The 17,351-nt window shown below is 44.0% G+C and overlaps 1 protein-coding gene across 1 annotated transcript in view; it reads left to right on the top strand.

The window, feature by feature from the left end:
• LOC115138877 (ventral anterior homeobox 2-like) overlaps positions 1 to 17,351 on the top strand; it is a 38,069-nt gene that overhangs the window by 19,855 nt on the left and 863 nt on the right. The window contains exon 3 of the mRNA XM_029676071.2: positions 14,851 to 17,351. This exon is cut by the window's right edge and continues 863 nt beyond it. Within this exon, the coding sequence (XP_029531931.2) occupies positions 14,851 to 15,348 (498 nt within the window). The 3' untranslated portion in view covers positions 15,349 to 17,351. The remainder of the gene's footprint in view (positions 1 to 14,850) is intronic.

Genomic DNA, 17,351 nt, shown 5'->3' with positions numbered 1-17,351 from the left:
CCTTCCTGTTATTCGCCGGGCAATGCCGTAATGCTGTTATCTCATTGGATTAGCAAGAACAGAAACCTGCAACATCCATATGGATCGAGTATTCCGTAGAACACACTGCCTGGAATCCCTGCCCCCATGTCCAGATAACACACCCACGCACGTAGGCTATACAGACACACACTTATACACACGCAAATGCGTCTGACACACCCACACACATTTGTAGCCGAGTGGTAATTATCGAGGGTTGTCTCATGAACTGCATATCCCTAGTGTTAAGCCCTGTTCAAGAGTCCATTTTATTGAGTAGTTGTCTGTAGCACATTGAGATGTGTGGCATATTCCACCATCTGTACCCACCATCTGTAGATTAACTATGTCAGGCTGCAGTGCTTGGACTCCACCACACAGAGTGCTGTGGCGTGGTAGGAAGGAACAAGGGAGTGGTGAAGAAGTTAGGGGTATCCTCTTAGGCTGTGTTTACACAGGCAGACCAAATCTGATTATTTTATTTTCCCATTAATTGGTCCTTTGACCAATAACATCAGATCTTTTTCAGAGCTGATCGGATTGGTCAAAATACTAATTAATTGTGCTGTCCCTGTAAACGCAACACACACACACACACACACACACACACACACACACACACACACACACACACACACACACACACACACACACACTGTGAGCCTAATTCCCTTATCCAAACCTCGACGTCACAGAACTGTTGGAAGAAGGGTCTGGTCCACCTCGGGGCGGAGCAGGGGGCGGGACAGGGAGGGGGACAGAGCGCGAAGCAGAGGGCCTAATAATACTCCCAAGTGCTTTTTTACTAAGAAGGATTAGGGAGCCACATCTATCAGCGATTCGCTAAGACTGGGTTGACCCTTGGTTGAACCTGCTTGGACATGTGTTTCAGTAATGCAAGGGAGGGATGGCAGGAGAGAGGGAAGGAGGGATGAGCTTGGGCACGAGGGCAAGAGGTATCAGAACAGATATAGGAGAAAGGCAGGATGTAAGAGGTCTAGGAGGCAGGGAGTGGTAGAAGCTAAGAGCTAGGAGGTAGGGATTCGGATGGGGACAGTCAGAGGGGCCTGGTGTTAATACAGCATGTGGCTATTGGAGAGAGAGAGAGGTTGTGGAGGAAAAGGACAGCGTGGAGCTCTGTACATACACTCGCCATATAGAAAAGTAGTCATATTCATCCATGTACATTGTTACAATACAGTTTCCCTATGGAAAACTAAGTCATTGTTACCATACAGTTTCCATACAGAAAACTAGGTCATTGTTACCATACAGATTCCATACAGAAAACTAAGTCATTGTTACCATACAGTTTCCATACAGAAAACTAAGTCATTGTTACCATACAGTTTCCATACAGAAAACTAGGTCATTGTTACCATACAGTTTCCATACAGAAAACTAGGTTATTGTTACAATACAGTTTCCATACAGAAAACTAAGTCATTGTTACTGTACAGTTTCCATACAGAAAACTAGGTCATTGTTACCATACAGTTTCTGTACTGAAAACGACGTCATTGTTACAATACAGTTTCCATACAGAAAACTAAGTAATTGTTACCATACAGTTTCCATACAGAAAACTAGGTCAATGTTACCATACAGTTTCCATACAGAAAACTAAGTCATTGTTACTGTACAGTTTCCATACAGAAAACTAGGTCATTGTTACCATACAGTTTCTGTACTGAAAACGACGTCATTGTTACAATACAGTTTCCATACAGAAAACTAAGTCATTGTTACCATACAGTTTCCATACAGAAAACTAGGTCAATGTTACCATACAGATTCCGTACAGAAAACTAGGTCATTGTTACCATACAGTTTCTGTACTGAAAACTAAGTCATTGTTACAATACAGTTTCCATACAGAAAACTAAGTCATTGTTACCATACAGTTTCCATACAGAAAACTAGGTCAATGTTACCATACAGTTTCCATACAGAAAACTAAGTCATTGTTACTGTACAGTTTCCATACAGAAAACTAGGTCATTGTTACCATACAGTTTCTGTACTGAAAACGACGTCATTGTTACAATACAGTTTCCATACAGAAAACTAAGTCATTGTTACCATACAGTTTCCATACAGAAAACTAGGTCAATGTTACCATACAGATTCCGTACAGAAAACTAGGTCATTGTTACCATACAGTTTCTGTACTGAAAACTAAGTCATTGTTACAATACAGTTTCCATACAGAAAACTAAGTCATTGTTACCATACAGTTTCCATACAGAAAACTAAGTCATTGTTACCATACAGTTTCCATACAGAAAACTAAGTCATTGTTACAGTACAGTTTCCCTATAGAAAACAATGTAATTGTTACCATACAGTTTCCCTATGGAAAACTAAGTCATTGTTACAGTACAGTTTCCCTATAGAAAACTAAGTCATTGTTACTGTACAGTTTCCCTATAGAAAACTAAGTCATTGTTACAATACAGTTTCCCTATAGAAAACTAAGTCATTGTTACAATACAGTTTCCCTATAGAAAAGTAATGAATTGTTCTCTTCGTACGAAGTGAGGCAATCTGATGTTCATCACGTGTAGGATCAGTGGGGTCATGGGAGGAGTCACGGGGGAAGTCGCGGAGGGGACCGTTGAGCCTTTCACAGGGTCACAGAAAGTGTTAGAAAGATTGTCAGCAGGTGCCCTGCGTAATGGAGCCAGGCTTTTCTCCCACATAGCCTCTCTTAGAGAGATTAACTAGCTCTCACTAGTACAACTACAGCTTATAAAGGTCATTCACAAGGCCTTATAGCGCATTCATAAGGCTTTATAGGGCCTTCAAAAGCCATCATAAATAAGCACTATACATAGAGGGGTAATAACAAGTAATTTATTAACACAGTCAACCAATGTAAAGGCTGATAAAAATGCTACAACATTTTGGCTCACCTAATCCTTTTAATATAGCATTACATTTTCGTAGGAAAATCTAAACCTCGACGTCATAGAACCATAGGAAGATGGGCCTGGTCCACCTCGGGCGGAGCAGGGGGAGGGACAGGGAGGTTGACAGAGCGCGAAGCAGAGGGCCTAATAATAGTCCCAAGTGCTTTTTTACTAAGAAGGATTAGGGAGCCACATCTATCAGCGATTCGCTAAGACTGGGTTGACCCTTGGTTGAACCTGCTTGGACATGTGTTTCAGTAATGCAAGGGAGGGATGGCAGGAGAGAGGGAAGGAGGGATGAGCTTGGGCACGAGGGCAAGAGGTATCAGAACAAATATAGGAGAAAGGCAGGATGTAAGAGGTCTAGGAGGCAGGGAGTGGTAGAAGCTAAGAGCTAGGAGGTAGGGATTCGGATGGGGACAGTCAGAGGGGCCTGGTGTTACAGCATGTGGCTATTGGAGAGAGAGAGAGGCTGTGGAGGAAAAGGACAGCATGGAGCTCTGTACATACACTCGCCATATAGAAAAGTAGTCATATTCATCCATGTACAATGTTACCATACAGTTTCCATACAGAAAACTAAGTCATTGTTACAATACAGTTTCCCTATGGAAAACTAAGTCATTGTTACCATACAGTTTCCCTATAGAAAACAATGTCATTGTTACCATACAGTTTCCCTATGGAAAACTAAGTCATTGTTACCATACAGTTTCCCTATGGAAAACTAAGTCATTGTTACCATACAGTTTCCCTATAGAAATCTAAGTCATTGTTACCATACAGTTTCCCTATAGAAAACTAAGTCATTGTTACTATACAGTTTCCCTATAGAAAATGAAGTCATTGTTACCATACAGTTTCCCTATGGAAAACTAAGTCATTGTTACCATACAGTTTCCCTATAGAAAAGTAATGAATTGCCTCACTTCGGTCTAAGAGAACAATCTGATGTTCATCACGTGTAGGATCAGTGGGGTCATGGGAGGAGTCACGGGGGAAGTCGCGGAGGGGACCGCTGAGCCTTTCACAGGGTCACAGAAAGTGTTAGAAAGATTGTCAGCAGGTGCCCTGCGTAATAGAGCTAGGCTTCTCTTAGAGAGATTAACTAGCTCTCACTTGTACAACTACAGCTTACAACAAAGTACTGAGTAAAGAGTCTGAATACATATGTAAATGTAATATTTTGGTTATTTATTTTTAATCAATTCAGCAAACATTTCTAAAAACCTTTTTTGCTTTGTCATTATGGGGTATTGTGTGTAGATTGATGAAAAAACAAAAGTATGTAACGTAAAATTTTTGGGGAAAAAGTCAAGAGGTCTGAATACTTTCCTAAGGCACCGTATACAGAGCCCCAGATGAGCAATGCCCTGGGTTAGCCCAAACAGTTGTCTTAACACCTAATCCAACCCGGCCCAGACCTGTCCTGTCTTCAGCTTGTGTAGTAGTGGACACAGGCCTACCCTGTAGCAGTCCAGCTATCCTGCATGTTGCACTCTTGGTCTATCCTCGATACTTCCGGCACCGGCAGAGATGGCCGCCTCGCTTCGTGTTCCTAGGAAACTATGCAGTATTTTGTTTTTTTACGTGTTATTTCTTACATTGGTACCCCAGGTAATCTTAGGTTTCATTACACACAGTCAGGAGGAACTACTGAATATAAGAGCAACGTCAACTCACCATCAATACGACCAGGAATATGACTTTCCCGAAGTGGATCCTGTGTTCTGCCTTCCACCCAGGACAATGGATCGGATCCCAGCTGGTGACGGAAAACAAAGACGTCGTAAAAGAGGCAAACGAAGCGGTCTTCTGGTCAGGCTCCGGAGACGGGCACATCACGCACCGCTCCGTAGCATACTACTCGCCAAAGTCCAGTCTCTTGACAACAAGGTTGATGAAATCCGAGCAAGGGTAGCATTCCAGAGGGACATCAGAGTCTGTAACGTTCTTTGCTTCACGGAAACATGGCTTACTTGAGAGACGCTAGCGGAGTCGGTGCAGCCAGCTGGTTTCTTCATGCATCGCGCCGACAGAAACGACCATCTGGTAAGAAGAGGGGCGGGGGTATGCCTTATGATTAATGAGACGTGGTGTGATCATAACAACATACAGGAACTCAAGTCCTTCTGTAGACCGTATTATCTACCAAGGGAAATCTCTTCCATTATAATCACAGCCGTATATATTCCCCCCCAAACAGACACATCGATTGCCCTGAACAAACTTTATTTTATTCTATGCAAACTGGAAACCACATATCCTGAGGCTGCATTCATTGTAGCTGGGGATTTTAACAAGGCTAATCTGAAAACAAGACTCCCTAAATTGTATCAGCACATCGATTGCGCAACCAGGGCTAGTAAAACTCTAGATCATTGTTATTCTATCTTCCGCAACGCATATAAGGCCCTCCCCCGCCCTCCTTTCGGAAAAGCTGACCACGACTCCATTTTGTTGCTCCCAGCCTACAGACAGAAACTAAAACAAGAAGCTCCCGTGCTCAGGTCTGGTCAACGCTGGTCCGACCAATCTGATTCCACGCTTCAAGACTGCTTCGATCACGTGGATTGGGATATGTTCCGCATTGCGTCCAACAACAACATTGACGAATACGCTGATTCGGTGAGCGAGTTCATTAGAAAGTGCTTTGTTGATGCCGTACCCATAGCAACGATTAAAACATTCCCAAACCAGAAACAGTGGATTGATGACAGCATTCGCGTGAAACTGAAAGAACGAACCACTGCTTTTAACCAGGGCAAGGTGACCGGAAACATGACCGAATACAAACAGTGTAGCTATTCCCTCCGTAAGGCAATCAAACAAGCTAAGCGTCAGTATAGAGACCAAGTAGAGTCGCAATTCAACGGCTCAGACACAAGAGGTATGTGGCAGGGTCTACAGTCAATCACGGATTACAAAAAGAAAACCAGCCCCGTTGCGGACCAGGATGTCTTGCTCCCAGACAGACTAAATAACTTTTTTGCCCGCGTTGAGGACAATACAGTGCCACTGACACGGCCCGCTACCAAAACCTGCGGACTCTCCTTCACTGCAGCCAACGTGAGTAAAACATTTAAACGTGTTAACCCTCGCAAGGCTGCAGGCCCAGACGGCATCCCCAGCCGCGTCCTCAGAGCATGCGCAGACCAGCTGGCTGGTGTGTTTACGGACATATTCAATCAATCCTTATCCCAGTCTGCTGTTCCCACATGCTTCAAGAGGGCCACCATTGTCCCTGTTCCCAAGAAAGCTAAGGTAACTGAGCTAAACGACTACCGCCCCGTAGCACTCACTTCCGTCATCATGAAGTGCTTTGAGAGACTAGTCAAGTACCATATCACCTCCACCCTACCTGACACCCTAGACCCACTCCAATTTGCTTAAATAGGTTCACAGACAACGCAATCACAACCACACTGCACACTGCCCTAACCGATCTGGACAAGAGGAATACCTATGTGAGAATGCTTTTCATCGACTACAGCTCAGCATTTAACACCATAGCAGCAGCGCCTCTTCAACCTCAGGAGGCTGAAGAAATTCGGCTTGTCACCAAAAGCACTCACAAACTTCTACAGATGCACAATCGAGAGCATCCTGTTGGGCTGTGTCATCGCCTGGTACGGCAACTGCTCCGCCCACAACCGTAAGGCTCTCCAGAGGGTAGTGAGGTCTGCACAACGCATCACCGGGGGCAAACTACCTGCCCTCCAGGACACCTACACCACCACCCAATGTCACAGGAAGGCCATAAAGATCATCAAGGACAACGACCACCCGAGCCACTGCCTGTTCACCCCGCTATCATCTAGAAGGCGAGGTTAGTAAAGGTGCTTCAAAGCAGGGACCGAGAGACTGAAAAACAGCTTCTATCTCAAGGCCATCAGACTGTTAAACAGCCACCACTAACATTGAATGGCTGTTGCCAACACACTGACTCAACTCCAGCCACTTTAATAATGGAAATTCATGGAAAATGATGGAAAAATATATCACTAGCCACTTTAAACAATGCTACTTAATATAATGTTTACCTACATTACTCATCTCATATGTATATGTATATACTGTACTCTATATCATCTACTGCATCTTTATGTAATACATGTATCACTAGCCACTTTAAACTGTGCCACTTTGTTACATACCCTACATTACTCATCTCATATGTATATACTGTACTCGATACCATCTACTGCATCTTGCCTATGCCGTTCTGTACCATCACTCATTCATATATCTTTATGTACATATTCTTTATCCCTTTACACTTTTGTGTATAAGGTAGTAGTTTTGGAATTATTAGGTTAGATTACGCGTTGGTTATTACTGCATTGTCAGAACTAGAAGCACAAGCATTTCGCTACACTCGCATTAACATCTGCTAACCATGTGTATGTGACAAATACATTTGATTTGATTTGCTCTGCTATCCTACATCTGTTCTGCCCTGCCCAGTACTGCTCTGCCTAGCCCCGCCCCGTCCTCTTAGCACATCTAAAGCCTATTCTTTTGGGGTGTTGCTATAGGCCATAATGTGCTAACAGTCAGTATCTAAATAATATGTGTGAAAATGCTTGATAGTGTATGTGATGTAGACAGAGAGGTCTACTTTCTTGGGGACCTGAATATTGACTGGTTTTCATCAAGCTGTCCGCTCAAGAGGAAGTTTCTTACTGTAACCAGTGCCTGTAATCTGGTTTAGGTTATTAATCAACCTACCAGGGTGTTAACAAACACTACAGGAACAAAATCATCCACATGTATCGATCACATTTTTACTAATGCTGTAGAACTTTGTTCTAAAGCTGTATCCTTACCCATTGGATGTAGAGATCACAGTATAGTGGCTATATCCAGGAAAGACAAAGTTCCAACAGCTGGACCTAAAATAGTGTATAAGAGATCATACAAAAGACTTTGCTGTGACTCTTATGTGGATAATGTGAAAAATATTTGTTGGTCTGATGTGATTAGTAAGGAGCATCCAGACGCTGCACTTGATGAATTTATGAAATTGCTTCTTCCAATTATTGATAAACATGCACCTGTTAAGAAACAACTGTTAGGCCTGTTACGGCGCCATGGATTGATGAGGAATTGAAAAACTGTATGGTTGAAAGAGATGGGGCAAAAGGAGTGGCTAATAAGTCTGGCTGCACATCTGACTGGCTGACTTACTGCAAATTGAGAAATGATGTGACTAAACTCAACAAAAAGAAGAAGAAACTTTATTATGAAGCCAAAATCAATGACACAAGGAATGACGGAAAACAAGTTTGGAGTAATTTAAATGAAATTATGGGCAGAAAGACAAATTCAACTCCATCTTATTCATCACAAAACCGTTTGATGTTGCCAATTATTTTAATGATTATTTCATTGGCAAAGTGGGCAAACTGAGGCAGGAAATGCCCACGACAAACAGTGAGCAATTATATTAATGTATAAAAAAAACTAATAATTTTGTAAACTTAGTATGGGAGAGGTGGAAAATTATTGTTAACTATCAATAATGACAAACCTCCTGGCATTGACAACTTAGATGGAAAGCTAATGAGGATGATAGCTGACTCTATAGCCACTCCTATCTGTCATATTTTTAATCTGAGCCTAGAGGAAAGTCTTTGTCCTCAGGCCTGGAGGGAAGCCAAAGTCATTCCCCTACCCAAGAGTGGTAAAGCGGCCTTTACTGGTTCTAACAAGAGACCTATAAATAAGCTTGCTGCCAACTCCTAGCAAACTGTTGGAAAAAATGGTGTTTGACCAATTACAATGCTATTTCTTTGCTTATAGAGAAGGGCACTCAACATGTACACATATGATGATTGGTTGAAAGAAATTGATAATAAGAAGATTGTGGGAACTGTACTGTTAACTTTCAGTGCAGCCTTTGATATTAGTGACCATAACCTGTTGTTGAAAAAACTTAAGTGCTATGGCTTTTCAACCTCTGCCATATCGTGGATTCAGAGCTATCTATCTAATATATAACTCAAAGGGTTTTCTTTAATGGAAATGTCTCTAATGTCAAACATGTAAATGTGGTGTACTGCAGGGCAGCTCTCTAGGCCCTCTACTCTTTTCTATTTTTACCAATGACCTGTCACTGGCATTAAACAAAGCATGTGTGTCCATGTATGCTGATGATTCAACCATATACGCATCAGCAACCACAGCTAATGAAGTCACTGAAACCCTTAACAAAGAGTTGCAGTCTCTTTTGGAATGGGTGGCCAGTAATAAACTGGTCCTGAACATCTCTAAAACTAAGAGCATTGTATTTGGTGCAAATCATTCCTTAAGTGCTAGACCTCAGCTGAATCTGGCAATGAATGGTGTGGCTGTTGAACAAGTTGAGGAGACTAAATTACTTGGCGTTACATTAGATTATAAACTGTCAAGGTCAAAACATATAGATTCAATGGTTGCAAAGATGGGGAGAGGTCTAGCAGTAATAGTGATGCTCTGCTTTTTTGACACCACACTCCAAAAAGCAAGTTCTGTTTTGTTTAATCTTGATTATTGTCCAGTCGTGTGGTCCAGTGCTGCAAGGAAAGACCTAGTTAACCTGTAGCTGGCCCGGAACAGAGCGGGACATTTTGCTCTTAATTGTAATCAGAGGGCTAATATTAGTACTATGCATGCCAGTCTATCTTGGCTATGAGTTGAGAGACTGACTGCATCACTTCTTCTTTTTATAAGAAACTGTTGAAAATCCCAAATTGTTACACACAGCTCTGACACACACTTATCCCACCAGACATGCCACTAGGGGTCTTTTCATAGTCCCCAAATCCAGAACAAATTCAAGAAAACATACAGTATTATATAGAGCCCTTATTGCATGGAGCTTCCTTCCATCTCATGTTGCTCAAATAAACAGCAAACCTGGTTTATAAAAACAGATAAAGCAACACCTCGAGGCACAACGCCTCTCCCCTATTTAACCTAGATAGTTTGTGTGTATGCATTGATATGTAGGCTGCTTTTGGAACAGCTAATGGGGACCCTAATAAAATAACAACATACCAATACTCTGCTTTGTTCAGTCTTGCCCAGCCCTGCCCATCCCTGCCCTACCCAGCCCTGCTCTGACCCTGCCCAGCTCTGCTCTGACCCGGCCATGCCCTGCCCAGCCCTGCTCTGACCCGGCCATGCCCTGCCCAGCCCTGCTCTGACCCGGCCATGCCCTAGTAGAAGCGGTGGGGAGGGTGATGGCTTGAGTGCAAATCCTGGTCATGCCTGCCCAGCTCTCTCTCGTTCTCTCCCCCCTCTCTCTCAGTAATCTCTGCCCCATCTCTGAACCCTGGATCCCATTAGGACGGATTTATTTCCAATAGTGTAGATGTATGGAGAGGGTAGAGATTTGCTCTCTTTCTCTTTTCATAATTTCCCCCATAGTCCCCTGTAAACCTTAGGGTTTTCCTCAGCCCCTGGCTAAGCCGTGCCCCATCGAGGAAGCGCAGAGAGGTGATTGCCTGAAGGTGTGTGGGTTTTCACCCAATTGGGAGGAATTAGGAACACACAGGAATCAGTCAGAGGCTTTGCTTGAAAAACCCTGATTTGGGAAGTGGTATTTTTAACTTAGGCTCGTATAGTATATACTGTATACATAAAGAGGATTAAGACAAGACTGAGACTGTGGATAGGGGCCCAGGTCTTTACTACTCTAAGTCTAAGATGTAGCGTCAGTATCCTTCTCAGCTGGGGAGGATTCCTCCCCAATCTCATTATACACATACTGATGGTCTGCTGAGACCATGGTGCCCTGAAAGGGACTCAACTAACCAACAGTTCTATCCAGGGTTGGGGCCAATTCCCTTTCCATTTCAGTCCATTTAGAATGGAAACCAAATTCCACTTCCAATTCCAAATGTTCTACATTGAAAAGCATTGGTTTCTGTTCTGTGGTTGAGCGGCGGTCGCGTGCTTTACAGACATATGAGCTCTCTATGACTGCTGTGTGTGATGTGAATGCAGCAGCTCACGGCAGCGTTGTGTGTGCCCTGTCCTTGCCACACTGCTGCTAGTCATATAGGCTAGGTAGGTCCTACTCATCGTGGATGTGTTTCAAATGGCACAATATTCACTCTATAGTGTATGGGCCTGGGTCAAGAGTACTCTGCCCCTCCCTGCCCAGCCTTCTCTGCCCAGCCCTGCCCAGCAATGTTCTGCCCAGCCCTGACCAGCCCTACCCCAGGCTCCCGTGTGGTGCAGTGGACTAAGGCACTGCATCTCAGTGCTAGAGGTGTCACTACAGACACCCTGGTTCAAATCCAGGCTGTATCACAACCATAGGGTGGTGGACAGTTGGCCCAGCTTCGTCTGGGTTTGGCCGGTCGTCTGGGTTTGGCCGGTGGACAGTTTGGCCGGTGGACAGTTGGCCCAGCGTCGTTTGGCCGGTGGACAGTTGGCCTAGTGCCTTCTGGGTTTGGCCGGTGGACAGTTGGCCCAGTGCCTTCTGGGTTTGGCCGGTGGACAGTTGGCCCAGTGCCTTCTGGGTTTGGCCGGTGGACAGTTGGCCCAGTGCCTTCTGGGTTTGGCCGGTGGACAGTTGGCCCAGGGTCGTCTGGGTTTGGCCGGTGGACAGTTGGCCCAGTGCCTTCTGGGTTTGGCCGGTGGACAGTTGGCCCAGCGTCGTTTGGCCGGTGGACAGTTGGCCCAGTGCCTTCTGGGTTTGGCCGGTGGACAGTTGGCCCAGTGCCTTCTGGGTTTGGCCGGTGGACAGTTGGCCCAGTGCCTTCTGGGTTTGGCCGGTGGACAGTTGGCCCAGCGTTGTCAATGTAACTGGAACTCACTCTGCTTCGCTCTACCAATCCACCAATCCCCTCTTTAGCTTAATTAGATGGCAGTGTTCTCCAGATAAAGAGTGGATGAGTTGATGATGGTAGCGTGTACTGTATACGTACACTATGTGGTCTGTGACGGTCCTATACATGTATGTGAGCATGTGAGTGTGGACGTGTAGGCTGCGTGTTAGTGTGAACACTACACTACATGATCTGTGCCAAGAGATGTGTTTGTCTCATGGTGAATGTATAGAGTGGCGGAGAGAGAAGAATACGAAGGAGAATCTGACAGAGGGTTTATTCTCGATATGAAAATGCAGCGATCGCATTCTTCCAGTCAGCTCACATCAATGGGTCATGTGTGGGGATCGCCTTGCCCGGATCGAATGCCATGACACACACACAAACGTACGAATGCACACACTCACACCCAAGAGGTGAGGAAAAGAGCAGTAAGTCAGTGAAGATTGTATACATTTTTCATGAGTGTGATTTCTCTGTGTGTGCAAACGCATCTGATCTCCCCTGACCCCCATTACCCTGTGTGTGTGTGAGCAAACGCATCTGATCTCCCCTGACCCCCATTACCCTGTGTGTGTGTGAGCAAACAGATCTGATCTCCCCTGACCCCCATTACCCTGTGTGTGTGTGTGAGCAAACTACAGTACGGTGCAGTACACTACAGTACAATACAGTGCAGCACAGTGCAGTGCAGTACACTGCAGTATAATACAGTGCAGTACACTACAGTACAGTACAGTGCAGTACACTACAGTACAGTACAGTGCAGAACAATGCAGTACAGTGCAGTACAGTACACTACAGTGCAGTACAGTACAATGCAGTACAGTACAGTGCAGAACAGTGCAGTATAGTACAATGCAGAACAGTACAGTACAGTACACTATAGTACAGTACACTACAGTGCAGTACAGTACACTACAGTGTAGTACACTACAGTACAGTACAGTGCAGAACAGTGCAGTTCAGTACAGTGCATAACACTACACTACAGTACAGAACAGTGCAGTACAGTACAGTGCAATACACTACAGTGCTGTACAGTGCAGTGCAGTACAGTGTAGTACACTACAGTACAGTGCAGTACACTACAGTACCATGCAGTATACTACAGTACAGTGCAGTGCAGTACAGAGCAGAACAGTGCAGTAAAGTGCAGAACAGTACAGTGCAGTCTAGTACACTACAGTACACTGCAGTACAGCATCCTAGATACCATTGAAACCTATCCCTGTGGTTATAGCTTTTGCTTACTTGGGCCAGCGTATTAGATACTTTAGTCTCTGTTGTCATTGGTGGCACCAGAATCGATTCCACTCTCACACCCAATGACTGACGAGGTCCCCATTCCACTCCCATCTCATTCTAATGCCTCCCCCTTGTCTGCGTCAACCTATCGGGGCAATCAAATATAATTTGATCTCTGAGAAGTTAATTTATTATTATTATGTACATACTGTATTCTCCACATAGCTCATCCTATATAACTACTGCTGTACATACTGTATTCTCCACATAGCCCATCCTATATAACTACTGCCGTACATACTGTATTCTCCACATAGCTCATCTTATATAACTACTGCTGTACATACTGTATTCTCCACATAGCCCATCCTATATAACTACTGCTGTACATACTGTATTCTCCACATAGCTCATCCTATATAACTACTGCTGTACATACTGTATTCTCCACATAGCCCATCCTATATAACTACTGCCGTACATACTGTATTCTCCACATAGCTCATCCTATATAACTACTGCTGTACATACTGTATTCTCCACATAGCTCATCCTATATAACTACTGCCGTACATACTGTATTCTCCACATAGCCCATCCTATATAACTACTGTTGTACATACTGTATTCTCCACATAGCCCATCCTATATAACTACTGCTGTACATACTGTATTCTCCACATAGCTCATCCTATATAACTACTGCTGTACATACTGTATTCTCCACATAGCTCATCCTATATAACTACTGCTGTACATACTGTATTCTCCACATAGCTCATCCTATATAACTACTGCTGTACATACTGTATTCTCCACATAGCCCATCCTATATAACTACTGCTGCACATACTGTATTCTCCACATAGCCCATCCTATATAACTACTGCTGTACATACTGTATTCTCCACATAGCTCATCCTATATAACTACTGCTGTACATACTGTATTCTCCACATAGCTCATCCTATATAACTACTGCTGTACATACTGTATTCTCCACATAGCCCATCCTATATAACTACTGCTGTACATACTGTATTCTCCACATAGCTCATCCTATATAACTACTGCTGTACATACTGTATTCTCCACATAGCCCATCCTATATAACTACTGCTGTACATGCTTTTTTCCTACTTATATATTGTCCATACTGTCTGTGCGCACCACATATTTATATTCTGTACTCTGACATTACTCATTCTGATATTTTATTATTTATTTTTTTTCAAAGTATTTTTTCTCCAGGAATTATTTGTGTATTAGTATTGCACTGTTAGACATTTACTGCACTGCTGGAGCTGGAAACACAAGCATTTTGCTTTAACATCTGCTAAACCTTGATTTGATTTGAGTGGAGAGAGATGAGGGTAAAAACCAACCAATCATGGTTGAACCCAGTGGGAAATCCAATGAGGTGTACTGGGGGTTGTCTCTGTATGTATACTGCTTGTGTCTGTGCGTGCATGGATGGCCAGGCACTTAGCTAGGTATCACGTGTCACCAACTTGTGGAAATATCATATAATATCATATACTTTACTGTAGCCTCCACTAAAATAATGTAGTTATGTATCGTAACTCTCAACTTGGAGGTGCCTTCTTGACAATGACTTGCTGAATTAAATAAAGGTTTCATTTTCATAAAAGTTTCATGCAACAGAATTAACCGGAATCCAATGATGGCTAAGATGATTGTTGAGACAGAATCTGTGTTTGTGTGGTTTGAACTAGACATAAGTAAGAGTTATTATTTCTCCTATTGTCTGCTGATTTAGTGAACCGTTCAATGAATAAAGCCATGTTTTAACTCTTTAGTCTGTCTCACTTCTTCTGTCTTTATAGGTTAAAGTGTGGTTCCAGAACCGCCGCACCAAGCAGAAGAAGGACACGACCAAGGACTCTGACAAGCACTCCTCCTCCACCTCGGAGTCACTGGCAACCTGTAACATTTTGCGTCTCCTCGAACAGGGCCGCCTCCTCTCCGCCCCGCCCCCCAATCCCCCATTGGGCCACCACCCAGGAAATGGCTCCCTATTGGTCAGCTCCGGAGGGGGCACCTCCTCGCCAGGCGTGAGTAGGAGCACGCCACCAGGAAATGGCATTCTTGGCATGGGTGGAACTTTCGGGCTGTCACTGCCCTCCCTGGGAGGGACTTCACCTTCACCACGTCTGGGCATGCCGCCGCCGCACTCACTGTGCTTCTCAATGCCGCTGCTAGGGGGCGCTCATCATGAACTGGCGTCTGGGTACGGGTGCGGGTCCTCGGCATTTGAGCCATACATGCGGCTGGACAGGATCTCCAAGGATGGAGATCTAAGTGGGAAGAAGAGAGTTTCCTAAAAAGCGGCCATTAAGGGTTTGGGATGACCCCCCCCCCGCCTCTGGTCTCCCACCTATCCACCCACCAACATTGCTGTCCATCATTGGTTGGCCCATCAACATCATTGTTCAGCTACTGCCTGCCACGGTGGGGGGGGTTACGGAACAGGACCTCGAGGTGTGACAGACAGGGGTGATGATGAAGCCCCTCACACACAAAAACGTTGCTTGTGAATTATTTGGGAGAAATGAAATGTGTGTGTGATTCATACGGAGAACAGACCTTTTTTTCTTAACGCTTCTCCTCCTTTGTTCACTTTGTCCAGTCAGGACGTTTGTGTGATCGTTCTCTTCTTTCTTTCTTTCTTTCTTTCTTTCTTTCTTTCTTTCTTTCTTTCTTTCTTTCTTTCTTTCTTTCTGTTCCATAGTATGTTTTTTAAAAGCCTGACATCGTAGAAAAGGCCCTGACTGAGTCAGTGTAAGTGAATAAGCGTGATGTCGTCTGTAGATTACATTACAATACAAAGGAGTGCAACCAGTTACCCCTTTAACATTCCAGCAAAAATGACCAGGTTTCCCATCATGTGGCAGTTTTCTGCCAGAGCGTTCTAAGTCAAATAATCATACGCGTTAGCAGTTTCTAATGTTAATTTGCACTGTATAGTGTCCAACACTAATTCCTGTAAATTCTGTATTTGGTTTGTTGTGTGTATTTAAAAAAAAATTGTGGACAAGTAATATGTAGAAAAAGCAGTTGAGAAAAGGTACTGGGGGTTACAGTATGGCCTTGCCAAAGTAACGGGTTAGCAATAGCGCCGTTATCCTGGCCCCTCTCTGCGCCACGTCCTCACGTCGTCGTGTCGTCCAATCAACTGGAGTAAATCCAGGTCAACCTGAGGAGCTTGACCTCTGATCTCTAACCCCCTGACCTTTTATCCACTCCCATGAGATGAACTCTTGATGTGTAATTCACTGGTGACAGTATCACTCCGTATGCTTTACCATTGGCTACAGAGACTACTCTCTGGTTTAAAGCCACCCACCCGCAGGTTGCCACAACAACCCCCGGTTTAGATCATCTCTGAATGTTTGCAAACAAAAAGGGCTCATCATCGTTGGGGGGCGGGGTGGGGGGTGAATTTGTTTTGGTGTACATAAAAAGCGACCCATCTGTCCCGTACATATCCCACCACCGCCCCCTGTGCTTGGTCTGGCCAAACACTCCTTATCCCAAATCTTGTGTTTGAATGTTGTTCACGTAGGTTTGGTGCACACACATACACAAACACACACACACACATACACAAACACACACACAGACAGAATTTCTAACCGGTTCATATCAATCCTTCTCCTTATCTCATGGAAGTCTGTGTGTGATGTTCTGATGGGTCGACAGATACTGTAGGATGCAGTAGGCATCATCTCTTTTAAACTGGTTTCTTCTCCCAAGTCATAATAAGCTTTTTTTTATGTATATGTTTTCTCAGATTGGTACATTCAATGGCTTCTATTTCCCCTTTCCCTGTTTATTATCTAACAATTATATTTGGCTATTCCTTCCTAGACCCTCTCCCGCGCTCAAGACTCGCCCATTTACTTTGATCTAAAGCACTTTATGTTCCTTGAAGATTTTTACATGATCTCCCATCTCCCTCTTTTTGAATATAGTTTGTTGTCATGTGCTAGACCGTGAAAGTTATTTGAGATCTTGAGGTATCAGATATTCACAGGTTGTATCACCTATAGGTACAGTTCCAAACGCAGTGTACGCAGACTATCTAGTAAGAAGACAGGTTAAGGGTTAGTCAGAGATTCTGGATTCAGTTCAGACACGTTTAGATTATTTTCTCAAAGAGACTCGAAGCTCCAAGCCCTGGTCACTGTAGTTCGACCTCAGTTTGTCAATATTAACTAGAGTTATCTCCACTGGGTTATTTCACAACTTTCTATTTCTCACCTCTAGCTTGGTGGTTTTCCTATTCATCGGGGCATGGACTCGACAAGGTGTCGAAAGCATTCCA

This window comes from Oncorhynchus nerka, linkage group LG12, assembly GCF_034236695.1.
Source record: "Oncorhynchus nerka isolate Pitt River linkage group LG12, Oner_Uvic_2.0, whole genome shotgun sequence".
NCBI classification, from domain to species: Eukaryota; Metazoa; Chordata; class Actinopteri; order Salmoniformes; family Salmonidae; genus Oncorhynchus; species Oncorhynchus nerka.
This window is presented reverse-complemented; position numbering and strand designations above follow the sequence as displayed.